The 13455-nt window shown below is 41.6% G+C and overlaps 1 protein-coding gene across 2 annotated transcripts in view; it reads right to left on the bottom strand.

The window, feature by feature from the left end:
• top2b (DNA topoisomerase II beta) overlaps nt 1-13455 on the bottom strand; it is a 95790-nt gene that overhangs the window by 63209 nt on the left and 19126 nt on the right. For both annotated transcript variants that reach the window (XM_072283161.1, XM_072283160.1), the window contains exon 2: nt 2685-2873. In XM_072283161.1, coding sequence (XP_072139262.1) covers nt 2685-2873 — 189 coding nt within the window. The remainder of the gene's footprint in view (nt 1-2684; nt 2874-13455) is intronic.

Below are 13455 nucleotides of genomic sequence, written 5' to 3' on the forward strand. Positions count from 1 at the left end.
GGGACAGGCCAAATTTCTTTAGTTTTCTCAGAAAGTAAAGGCGCTGGTGGGCCTTCTTGGCAGTGAACTCTGCTTGGTTGCAGCAAGTCAGGTCATTTGTGCCACTTCCAGCTGCCGGGGACCCGGGCTGTCCATTGGGTCGGGCCCTGAAGCCGACACTTAATCCCGGAGGGCCGGGCTCCTGGCTGAAACAAGTCCTTAAGCCGAGTCACAGTTGCGGAGGCCTCCGCTCCAGCCGAGCCTCGGGCTCAATTTCCGAGGTCGGCGGCAGAGGCCTCGCTTCTGGCAGCTGTGGATGGCCACCAACTGGGTTTTACGGTGGTCGCTCCAAGGAAGCCTCTGGGGCACCTTGAGGTCTCCGCCGTCACTTCTGTGTGGTCCTCTGCTCCGGAGAGGTGCTGGTCAGAATGGGCCGTGTCTCCAAGCGCTCCGGCACGGTAGCAGACTACAGGTCTCCGGGTAAGTGGTGGGCCTTGCTGGTCGGGTCCAGGTGCGGTCCAGAATTTAGATGTTTGTCAAAGTTTTAGGTGTCATGCTGAATCTTCACAACTTCCTAATGACGTGCCGAATCCAGGACAGGTCCTCTGAAATGATAACACTAAGGAATTGAAAGTTGCTGACCCTCTCTACCTCTGATCCTCCAATGCCGGCAGGTTCATGGACCTCTGTTTTCCTCCTCCTGAAGTCAAGAATCAGCTCTTTGGTGTTGCTAACAAGATTTCCAATTTCCCTCCTATATGCTGGTTCATCACCACCTATGATTCAGCCAACAGAAGTGCAGTCAACAGCAAACCTGAATATGACATTGGAGCTGTGCTTAGCCACACAATCATAAGTGTAAGGCGAGTAGAGCGGAGGGCTAAGCACACAGCCTTGTGGTGCACCTGCGCTGATGGAAATTGTGTAGATGTTGTTATCAATCCAAACTGACTGGGGTCTGCAAATGATGAAATCAAGGATTCAAATGCACAAGGAAGCATTGAGGCCAAAGTCTTGAATGTTATTAATTAATTTTGAGGGGATGATGGTACTGAATACCAAACTGTAGTTGATAAAGAGCAACCTGATGTATGCAGCTTTGTTGTCCAGATGATCCAGGGTTAAGTGAAGAGCCAATGAGATTGCATCTGCTGAAAACCTGTTGCTTTGGTAGGCAAATTGGAGCAGATACAAGTCAGTTTTCAGGCAGCAGGAGTTGATATGTTTCACCATCAACATAGCCATTGAGGCAGGCTACCACGATCTTCTTAGACACTGGTATAAGTGAAGTCAGTTTGAAGTAGGTGGGTACCTTAGACAGCTGAAGCAAGAAGTTAAGGATCTCAGTGAACATTCCAGCCACTTGATGAGCACAGGTTTTTAAGCACTTGGCCAAGTGCCCCGTCTGGGCAGGATGCTTTTCGTGGGTTCACCCTCCTCAAGGCTGCTAGTATGTTGGCCTCGGAGACTAAAATCACAGGATCATCAGGTGCTGAGGGAATTCATGATAGTTCCTCTATGTTATGATGGTCAAAGCAAATATAGAATGCATTGAGCTTGCCTGTAAGCGAAGCCCTGTTGTCACCTATGTTGTTTGAGTTTACTTTACAAGGGGTGATAGCATTCAAGCCAACATGATGCCAACAGTAAGCACAATAGCTCCTCTCCATATTCAAAATGCTAAAAGATGATAAGTGGAAAAAAAGAAATCTAATGGGAGAGGAGAGTGAATCATAGAAGAAAGGGAAGAAGAAGGGGTACCAGTGATAGACAGGTAAGGAGAAAAGGCAAGAGGCCAGCATGGGGGAATTGAAGAAACAGGAAAAGGAGGAAAATTACCAGAAGGTAGAAATACTCTCTCTTCCAATTTATGGTCTTCAATTCTTAGAATACAGTTTCATATACATTAGAGGAAATCAAATGTAGATCAATCCACAATGGCATCTTTAAACTTCTAGTTGTCAATTATTTCAGTTACTATCAGTCAGACCTGCTGACCTGTCTTTGGTCTCTTGCATTGTTCCAATGAAGCCTAATGCAATTTCAGGGAAACGTCATATTTTTCAACTTGGCATATAACAGCCTCTCAGACTTACTAATGAACTCAACAATTTCAGATAGCTACCCTTTTTCGTTTTGATAAAAGGTCATCTACCTGCAATTTTGTCCGCTTCTCTTTCCATATCTGATCTGAGAGTTTCCACATTGTCCATTTTTAACTCAAAAGTCACCGTGGCCAACCAAGGCCATGGGCAGTGGAATGGGCACACAGGCAGTACTGCTACCTCACTGCTCCAGCGACCGGGTTCAATCCTGACCTCCAGTGCTGTCCATGTGAAGTCTGCATGTCTCCCTGTGACTGTGTGGATTTTCTCCAGGTGCTCGTTTCCTCCCACATACAAAAATCACGTAGATTAATAGGTTAATTAGCCACTGAAATTGCCCTCGGTCTGGGTGTGAGTGAAGAATCTGTAGAAAGTTGATGGGAATGTGGGTAGAATAAAAGAAAAAATTTGGAGCAGTGCAGTTAGTGGGCCAAACGGCTCGTTTCTGAGCTGTATGAATCCATGACTCTAAGAAATGGCGTAACATCCAAACCTGTAAAGTTTCAATTAGTACCAACTCTTTATTGAAATAATTGAAAGAATAGAAATTATTCATTTCACGGCAACAATAAATTCTACGGATAAGTAATAACTACCCACCTGAGTGACGGGCTCCACTGAACCAATATATGAGTCAGGACGGAGAAGAATGTGTTCTAACTGTGTCTTCTTCTGATAAACTCTCTCCACAGACATCTTCTTGGAAGCCTCTGGTATCTTTTTTGAAGTGTCGGCTTTAGCATTTGTTTCTTCCTTACTTGGAAGATTTTTCTGATTGCTGAACAATGTCTACAGAACAAAAAGTTATTAAAATTACTATTTAAAAAAGGTACTTTCTGGAATTAAAGCAATTTTTTGGAAACTGGATTTTAATTTTAAATTATTAGCAAATATAATCCTCATCACATTATAGTTTCAAACTTATTTTGATTGTACAGAATCATTTCACAGAAATAAATATGGAATTTTGCTTCCAAATTATTATTGACCAGTTTTAAAATAACAATCAAAAATTTCAACCAGCAGCAAGTAGGTACCTGGCATCTGACCTCAAAGAGAATTCCCAAAAAAAGAGCAGTGAGGCAATGTTACAGCTACTCAAGACCCCACTTGGAGTACTGTGTTCAGTTCTGGTCAGCTCATTACAGGAAGGATGTGGATGATATACAGAGAGTGCAGAGGAGATTTACAACAATGCTGCCTGGATTGGAGAGCATGCCTTATGAGGATAGGTTGAGTGAACTTGGCCTTTTCTCCTTGGAGCGATGGAGGATGATAGAGGTACCACAGCAGTCTAAGGTAACCTGATAGAGGTATATAAGATGATGAGAGGCATTGATCCCGTGGATAGCCAGAGGCTTTTTCCCAGGGCTGAAATGGCTAGCACGAGGGGGCATAGTTTTAAGGTGCTTGGAAGTAGGTACAAGGGGGATGTCAGAGATAAGTTTTTCCACACAGGGAGTGGTGGGTGCATGGTAGAGTGGTTAGAGGCGGATACAATAGGGTCTTTTAAGAGACTCTTAGGTAGGTACATGGAGCTTGGAAAAATATGCAGTAGGGAAATTCTAGGCAGCTTCTAGAGCAGGTTACATGGTTGGCACAACATTGTGGGCCAACGGGCCTGTAATGTGCTGAAGATTTTTTATGTTTTAACTATCACTTTGTTAACAACTTATTCTCTTCTGATGCCAAGTAGTATCAAGCATCAGTTCAAAATAACCAATATCATAATACTGTGAGTAGACAGTCACATTATAGATTTCTCCCAGATAGAATAAAACTATTTCAGAAAGTTAGGGATTTTAACAAAATTAGAACATACATTTCAGCAAATGAATGCTTAATCATTCATTTGCTGGACAACACCTTTAGTTTTAAAGCCATCAAAACCTGTTTGTTCCCGATGTATGGTGGCATGTCAAAGTTTAAATTCCAGCTACTTTTAATGGCTTCACTTCACTGCAGTGAAGACTGCATTTTAGGGTAATATAATGGGTGACAGATGACACATAGATAGATAGATAGACAGATAGACAGACAGACAGACAGACATACTTTATTGATCCTGAGGAAAATTAGGTTTCATAACAGTTGCACCAACCAAAAACAGAGTACAAACATAGCAATACAAAAACCACAAACAATCAGATAATAATATGCAAACCATGCCAGATGGAAATAAGTCCAGGACCAGCCCATTAGCCCAGGGTGTCCGACCCTCCAAAGGAGGAGATGCAAAGTTTGATGGCCACAGGCAGGAATGACTTCCCATGACGCTCAGTGCTGCATCCCGGTGGAATGAGTCTCTGGTTGAATGTACTCCTGTGCCCAATGGTATAAATGATGTCATTGAGTTGTAGTGTTCACATTAAGAGATGGTATCTGAAGCAAAGCCAGCAGTGTAAGATGATTGCTTTTGTTAAGCACATAAAACGACTTATGTATTACTTACAAAATCCTACATTGGTGACCCCAGTGCTCTCCAACAATTCCAGAGTTACTCAATGACAAGTCGACCAACACAGTCACTTTGTAGCTGCCACAGTTTTAGGAGCAGCACACTACCATCAGTGGACAATGCTACAGATGGGACTTTGTCTTGGCTAAAGTTGCTAGACCTCTGCTCATCACAAAGGACTGTTAGTAGATCTTAAGAAGTACCGGACTATGGACGCAAAAGACATTGGGTCATTACCCCGTACCCCGAGTAAGTTACCCACGATGACTGTCTAGCAGATATACCACCATACATTCACCTGCAGGATGAATTCCCAAATCTCACCATTTTCTACTACAGTCACAAAGCATGGAGTCGAGCATTGCATTTCCACAACTGGCTCGCCAGTCCACACCCACGCGCATAGACTGGACTCAGGAAAGCTAGCCAGTGCAGGGGGCTGAGTTTGCTAACATGGAAAATGCTTGGCATTGTACGCAGGTCAAATAGCCCTTTTGGGCTTCATATCTCCGCATGGTTCCTAAACCATCAATGGTGGTTGCTGTCTATCTGACGATTACAACTGCCTTAACAAAACCACCAGCCCCAATCATCACAAAGTCCCACGTATTCAAGACTTTTTGGCATGCTTAGCCAGAAAGATACTTTTTTCTAAAGTGGACTTAGTCAGGGACTACCATCAGGTGCCTGTGTGTACTGAGAACATTTCCAAAACAGCTGTTATAACCCTGTTTGGCCTATTTGAGTTTCTGCACTTGCCATTTGGGCTGAAAAATGCAGCACAGACTTTCCAGTGACTAATGGATTCTGTGTTAAAACACTTAGATTTTCTTTTTATTTACCTGAGCTACATACTTGTCACCAGCACATCCAAAACTGAACACTTATCATAGCTCCACACACTTTCCAAGCACTTAAGCCAACATGAGCTGATTATTAACCCTACTAAATGCCAGTTTGGGTTGTCTACTGTTAACTCTCTCTGCCACCACAATCCCGCAGAAGATGCAAAACCTGTGCAGACAAAAGGTGCTGCTAAATGGATTTCCCACTGCCCCACACTACCAAAGCACCGCAAGAATTTTTAGGTTTGGTGAATTTCTATCACCATTTCATTACGCAAGATGCTGAACTTATGCTCTTCTTACATAGTGCCCTTAAAGGCAGTGTCCCTAATCACATGCTTGAGTGTCAGTGGACATGACCAGAGCATTTGACAACACCAACACACCCTTTCAAATGTGACCCTACTGCACACCCATTCCCCAACACACATATTGCCATCACTATTGACACCTCAGACTATGCTGTGGGTGCTGTGCACTAATGGTTGGTGTGGCAGCTGCCAACCTTCTTCAGTTGACAGCTCGTGCCCCCCCACCCCTCCCCCCAAGAGCAAGTACAGCATTTTCGACCATGAGTTTCTTGGTCTCTATCTGACCATCTGCCATTTTCGCTTTCTACTGTAAGTCAGCATCTCACAACATTCCTAGACCAGAAATCCCTCATGCATGTGACAGCCAAAGCATCAGGCCCTTGGTCTGCACAGCAGCAATGCCACCTGGCCTACATTTCAGAACTCATGACTGACATACAGCACATTGAAGGGAAAAGTAATACTGTGGATGATTGCCTCTAATGGCCCGCCATTGATGCCATACACATCAGGGTTGGCTATGTCAGCACAGCAGCCGACCAAGCTACTGATCCAGAGGTCCAGGCTTACAGGACAACAGACATGGGCCTGCAGTAGGGGAAATGTAAAGGGTGACAGATGACACAAATTGTTCATAATAGAAATGGATCTATATAATTTATAAACACTGTCATTGAGTTGTTGTGTTCACTTTAAGAAATGCTGTCTGACGTAATGATGTCAGTGCAAGGTGACTGCTTTTGTCTTTCGTTCATAATGGAAGTAAAGGTCTGCGGCTTTTGCTAAGTACATAAAACATGCCTCGCGTGTTGTATTCAAAAATGACACATTTAGAAGCTTGTTAATAAACTATGCATGCAAAGTCTCAAATTAGATATTGGCTCTATAATCAAATTACAAAATCTAAAACTTGGATTATTATGAATCAAAAAGCTTCAAATCAATATTGCTACAAATTCACTTTAAATTAAACTTGTTAAAGTTCACTGTATAAGTATCTCCATCTATATTTCCACTTGCTTTGACAAGTGCAGCTTCAACAACATTCAAAAATCTCGACAATCACCAAACAAGATATAGCAGTTCACGTAACAGGCATCTCATCGACAACCATTCATTCACTCCACCAGTGAACCACAGAAGCCGCAACTAACTCAGAAAGCACCTTCCAGACAAAGCAATGGCAAACAAACCCATGACCTCTGCCAGCTAGAAAGACGAGGATGTAGTTTCCATCATTGAGAAATATAATATTATTGTGTCTATGCTTTCTGAAGAGTTTCAGGCATGCAAAGCTCCCCGCCCCCATTGTAACAACTTTCTACAAGAGCACCATCGAGAGTGTCCTGACCGGCTGCATCATTGTGTGGTATGGAAGCTACAAAGCAACAGACTGCAAGATCCTACAGAGGATAATAAAAACCACTGAAAGGAATACCGAGGTCTCCCTCACCCCTATTTGTGATATTTACCATGAATATTATATATGAAGGGTCCGCACAGCATTCTTGCTGTTTCCCTATGCTGTGCACTTCTCCTGCATTTTGAATTATATTTTATTAACTTGTTTGTGGTAATATTTTATGTGCTGTGTGATATATGGATTGTGGGTACAGTATCACCTGGGAGAACATTGTTTTGTCTAGTTTTATATAAGTACAGTGAGATGACAATAAACATGAACTTGAACATGTGGATATGTCCAGACATCAAGGACTGCAAAAGTTTCAAGAAGGCTGTTCACCACCACCTACGCAAGAACAATTAGGACAGACAAGTAAACGTTGACTCAGCAAGCAAAGCCCACATTTCTTGAATAAAATAAAGTCTATTTCTCAAGTTGTAAAAGAAGGCCAATATCTCTTCTGATTTTCCAGATTTTTTTTTATTAAATTCAACATGACCCTGCAAAAGAAACACTGAACAGGGAAATTCGAATAACTTTATTCTCCTTTCCTCCGCTATTGATTCTTTAGGGGCTGAACTAATGATACTGTCTGGTCAGCTGGGTTTTTCGTACAGCTTTGATTGGCACTCCACAGTTCCTAGACATTTCTTTGGTTTCTCCACTCATCAATCAACAAGATAGCATCACTTTACAGCTCATCATCACTGCATCATTGGCCTCACCAATTTAGAAATATTTATTTTGTTCAATTCAAATCCACTTGCCACCCAAAAACTCCTCTTTGCAACTTATAAGTACGTTGTATCCCAGTTGCAGCAGATCTGGTTATGGACATCCACCATTTTGAAATTCACAAGTCACTACCAAAAATATGAGAATTGGAATAAAAATTCACTTTCAAAGAAGTTAAGTGAGACAAGTAACTAAATATACAAAATTACAAAGAAACAACAGTTTTTGTCACTTTTTGTCAAAGGTATGCATTATGGAAAAATTGCCACATGGATGTCTGTAATGCAAGGCTATGCTGCAACTTGTTCTCTCTTTTTCCTCCCATTGATGAGTATTTGACCAAAATGTTAACCCTATTTCTCTTTCAATATCTCTTGCATTGCCTGCTCAATCTTTACTTCTATCTTCGATTTCCTGCACATCTGTGTGTGTATACAGTGGCATGCAAAAGTTTGGGCACCCCTGGTCAAAATTTCTGTTACTGTGAATAGCTAAGCAAGTAAAAGATGACCTGATTTCCAAAAGGCATTAAGTTAAGGATGACATATTTCTTTAATATTTTAAGCAAGATTGCTTTTTTATTTCCATCTTTTACAGTTTCAAAATAACGAAAAAGGAAAAGGATCCGAAGCAAAATGTTTGGGCACCCTGCATGGTCAGTACTTAGTAACACCCCCTTTGTCAAGTATCACAGCTTGTAAATGCTTTCTGTAGCCAGCTAAGAGTCCTTCAATTCTTGTTTGGGAGATTTTTGCCCATTCTTCCTTGCAAAAGACTTCTAGTTTGGTGAGATTCTTGGGCCGTCTTACATGCACTGCTCTTTTGAGGTCTATCCACAGATTTTCGATGATGTTTAGGTCGGGGGACTGTGAGGGCCATGGCAAAACCTCCAGCTTGCGCCTCTTGAGGTAGTCCATTGTGGATTTTAAGGTGTGTTTAGGATCATTATCCTGTTGTAGAAGCCATCCTCTTTTCGCCTTCAGCTTTTTTTTTTTACAGATGGTGTGATGTTTGCTTCCAGAATTTGCTGGAATTTAATTGAATTCATTCTTCCCTCTACTAGTGAAATGTTCCCCGTGCTTAACAATTAGACAGGTGTTCTTTTCATGAAATTCTGCACCCTTTTTTCTCCAAACACAACTTTGCTCATTGCAGCCAAAAAGTTCTATCTTAACTTCATCAGTCCACAGGACTTGTTTCCAAAATGCATCAGGCTTGTTTAGATGTTCCCTTGCAAACTTCTGACACTGAATTTTGTGGTGAGGACGCAGGAAAGGTTTTCTTCTAATGACTCTTCCGTGAAGGTCATATTTGTGCAGGTGTCGCTGCACAGCAGAACAGTGCACCACCACTCCAGCGTACCACCACTCCAGCGTTTGCTAAATCTTCCTGAAGGTCTTTTGCAGTCAAACGGGGGTTTTGATTTGCCTTTCTAGCAATCCAATGAGCAGTTCTCTCGGAAAGTTTTCTTGGTCTTCCAGATCTCAACTTGACCTCCACTATTCATGTTAACTGTCATTTCTTAATTACATTACGAACTGAGGAAACGGCTACCTGAAAACGCTTTGCTATCTTCTTATAGCCTTCTCCTGCTTTGTGGCCATCATTTATTTTAATTTTCAGAGTGCTAGAAGCTGTTTAGAGGAGCCCATGGCTGCTGATTGTTGGGACAAGGTTTCAGGAGTCAGGGTATTTATAAAGCTTTGAAATTTGCATCACTTGGCCTTTCCTAATGATTACTGTGAACAAGCCATAGCCCTAACAAGCTAATTAAGGTCTGAGACCTTGGTGAAAGTTATCTGACAGCTCAAATCTCTTAGGGTGCCCAAACTTTTGCATGGTGCTCCTTTCCTTTTTTTCCCCCACTCTAAAATTGTACAAAACAAAAATAATACACTAATCTTGCTTAAAATGTTGAAAAGAATGTTTCATCTTTAACTTTATGACTTTTGGAGATCAGTTCATCTTCTACTCACTTAACTATTCACAGTAACAGAAATTTTGATGAGGTGGTGCCCAAACTTTTGCATGCCACTGTATATATATCATTGAGACAAATAAAATAAAAGAGGAATATTAATCGACTCTTAAACTAAAGTAAATGAACATGGACTGTGGACAATCGAAAATAATGAAGTTTCCCTTTATTTTGCATTAAAGAACCCAAAGACAACAGAACTGATTAATTTAAGGTTCTAGGCCCATGTAAGAAATATGTTTTGAAGTGTTCCTATTCCTTTTGACCTATCAAGGCATAGCAGCAGAGACTAGGCCAGTGGCACTGTGGTAAACTCTGAGGCTAAGCAGGAAAGGTCAAAGTCAAACAGAGTGATTGTGATAAGAGACTCAAGATTTAGGGTGATGGGCAGCTGATTCTGTGGCCACAAAAGAAAAACCAGGATGGTGTGTTGCCTCCCAGGATACCTCAGAGCAGCTGCATAAGATTCTCAAGAGGAAGGGTGAGCAGACAGAGGCTGTGGTGCACATTGGCACCAATGACATAGGTAGAAATTCCCAAGCAGTGAGTATAGGGAGTTAGGGAAGAGCAAGACCTTCAAGGTAGTAATCTCTGGATTACTCCTAGCCACATGCTAGTTAAAGCAGAAATAGGATGCTAGTATGGATGAATAAGTGACAGACGAAGTGATGCAGCAGACAGGGCTTCAGATTTCTGGATCTTTGGGATCTCTTCTGGGGAAGGTATGACTTGTACAAAAAGAATGGGTTACAACTGACGCCGGGACTGACCAAAATCATTGCAGACAGGTTTGCAAGAGTTGGTGGGAAAGGTTTAAACTACCTTGGCAGGGGGATAGAAACCAGAGTGATAGGGCTTAGGATGGGTCAATTGGTATACAAGTTGATACAGTGAGGCTGTGAAGACTGACAGGCAGATGATAGGGCAAAATTGCAGTCAGTTGGATGAGATGAAGTGTAACATGGAGGCAAAAATTCCAAAGAGTGATGACTACAGGACTGAAGGAGTTATATTTGAATACACACAGTACACAGAATAAGGTAGATATTCTTGTTCCGCAGTTGGGTTGGCAGCTATGACATAATGGGCACCACTGATATGTGGCTCAAAGAAGATCGTAGTTGGAAGCTTAACATGCAAGTATACACCTTGTCTCAAAAGGACAGGCAGATAGGCAGAGGAGTGGGTGGCTCTGTTAATAAAAAAAATGAAATCAAATCTCTAGGAAGAGGTGACAGAGGATCGGAAGATATAGTATCCTTGTGCATAGAGTTAAGAAACTGCAAAGGTAAAAAGACCTTGATGGCAGTTATATACAGGATTGCAAACAGTAGTCAGGATGTGGGATATAAATTTCATGAGAAATAGTAAAGAAACTGAATTTAATTGAATTGACTTTATTTCTTATATCCTTCACATATACGAAAAGTCTACGTTACGTCTCCATCTGAATGTGCAAATTTTAGTAATTTGTAATCAATAGCACGTACAGTAAGATGTACAACAAAACAGTCAACATAGCTCAGAAATACAATTGTGTCAGCATGAATTAATCAGTCTGATGGCCTGGTGGAAGAAGCTGTCCCAGAGCCTGTTGGTCCTGGCTTTAATGCTTCAGTACTATTTCCCAGATGGTAGCAGCTGGAACAGTTGGGGTGATTCAGGTCCCCAGTGATCCTTCGGGTCCCTTATAATAAGGGCAATGTTACAATAGTTATGGGGGATTTCAATAAGCAAGTAAATTGGGAAAATCAGGTTGGTGCTGGATCCCAAGAGAGGGTATTTGTAGAATGCTGTCAAGATGGCATTTTACTGCAGTTTGTGTTTGAGACTATTAGGGGAAAGACAATTCTGGATTGGATGTTCTGTAATGAAACAGATTTGATTCTGGAAATTAAGGTAAAGGAGGTAGTGATCATAATATGGTAGAATTCACCTGCAGTTTGAGAGGAAGAAGCTAAAGTCAGATGTATCCATATTTCAGTGGAGTAATGGGAATTACAGAGGCCTGAGAGAGGAGCTGGACAAAGTTAATTGGAAGGGGGACACTTGCAGGAATGACAGCAGAACAGCAATGGCTGGAGTTTCTGGGGCAATTCGGAAAGCGCAGGATAGATACATCCCAAAGGTGTAGTCAAAAAGGAGGCTGAGAAAACCGTGGCTGACAAAGGAAATCAAAGACAGCACGAAAGCAAAACAGAGAGGATATAATATAGCAAAACTTAGTGGGAAGATAGAGGATTGGGAAACTTTTAAAAACTAAACAGAAACCAACTAAAATAAAAGAAACCAACTCAAAGAAAGAAAAAATGAAATATGAAGGTAAACTAACCAATAATATCAAACAGGATACCAAAAGTCTTTCTTCAGATACATAAATAGTAAAAGAGAGGTGAAAGAGGATATTGGGCCATTGGAAAATGACACTTGAGAGGTAGTAATGGTGGGACAAAGAAGTGGCAGATGAATTTAATAAACGTAAGCACGAGGAATTCCGCAGATGCTGGAAATTCAAGCAACACACATCAAAGTTGCTGGTGAACGCAGCAGGCCAGGCAGCATCTCTAGGAAGAGGTACAGTCGACGTTTTGGGCTGAGACAAACATGGAGGAACCATCACAAACTCTCACAGCCCCTGATGATCCTGAGATTTCAGTCTCTGAGGCCGACGTGCAAGTACCCTTCAGGAAGGCGAACACATGAAAAGTCTCCTGCCCAATTGGAGTACCTGGCCAAATTGACTGGGATCTGCAAGCTAATCAAGTGGCTGGAGTGTTCACTGAGATCTTTAATCTCTCATTTTGGCAGTTTGAAGCTTCACTTATACCAGTGCCAAAGAAGAACGTAATAACCTGCCTCAATCACTACCATCCAGCAGCACTTACATCCACAGTGATGAACTGTTTTGATAGGTTGGTGATGAAACATATCAACTCCTGCCTGAGAAGTGACTTGGATGCCATCATATTGGCTCTTCACTCAACCTAGAAATATCTGGACAGCAAAGATGCCTACATCAGGATGCCCTTCATTGATTACAGCTTGGCAATCAATACCATCATCCCCTGAAAACTAATCAATAAGATTGAAGACCTTAGCCTCACTACCTCCTTGTGCAATTGGATCCTCGATTCCCTCACTTGCAGAGCCTAGTCAATTTGGATTGGCAAGAAAATCACCTTCAAAATCTCCATCAGCACAGGTGCACCACAAGGCTGCCTGCTTAGCCTCCGCTCTACGTGCTTTAGTGATGCCATTACTATCATTCCTACTCCCTTAATTTTGCATTTGCTTCAACATAAATCAGACCCTCAAGGCAAGGTACAATTTACAGCACAATAAACAAGAAGTTCAAATCTTTCCCTTTATTCCAAAATCAAACTGCTGTCTAAAAAAATGACGGTTGCAAACTTTGGAAACAAAGTTCGCATTGGAACAGTGAAAATAACAAGGTTACTGAAGACTGGGCATAAAGAGAGAGTTACACCATAGTTATTACAAGAAAATCAAAGGTCTGAATGAATGACCTAGAGACACTTTGAATCCCACCATAGCAACCAAGGAATTTAAATTTGGTTAATTATATAAAAGTGAATTATTATGTTAAGAATGTACCAGCCATAAATATTCAAATAGCAA

The sequence above is a fragment of the Mobula birostris genome, chromosome 19, assembly GCF_030028105.1.
Source record: "Mobula birostris isolate sMobBir1 chromosome 19, sMobBir1.hap1, whole genome shotgun sequence".
Taxonomy (NCBI): Eukaryota; Metazoa; Chordata; class Chondrichthyes; order Myliobatiformes; family Myliobatidae; genus Mobula; species Mobula birostris.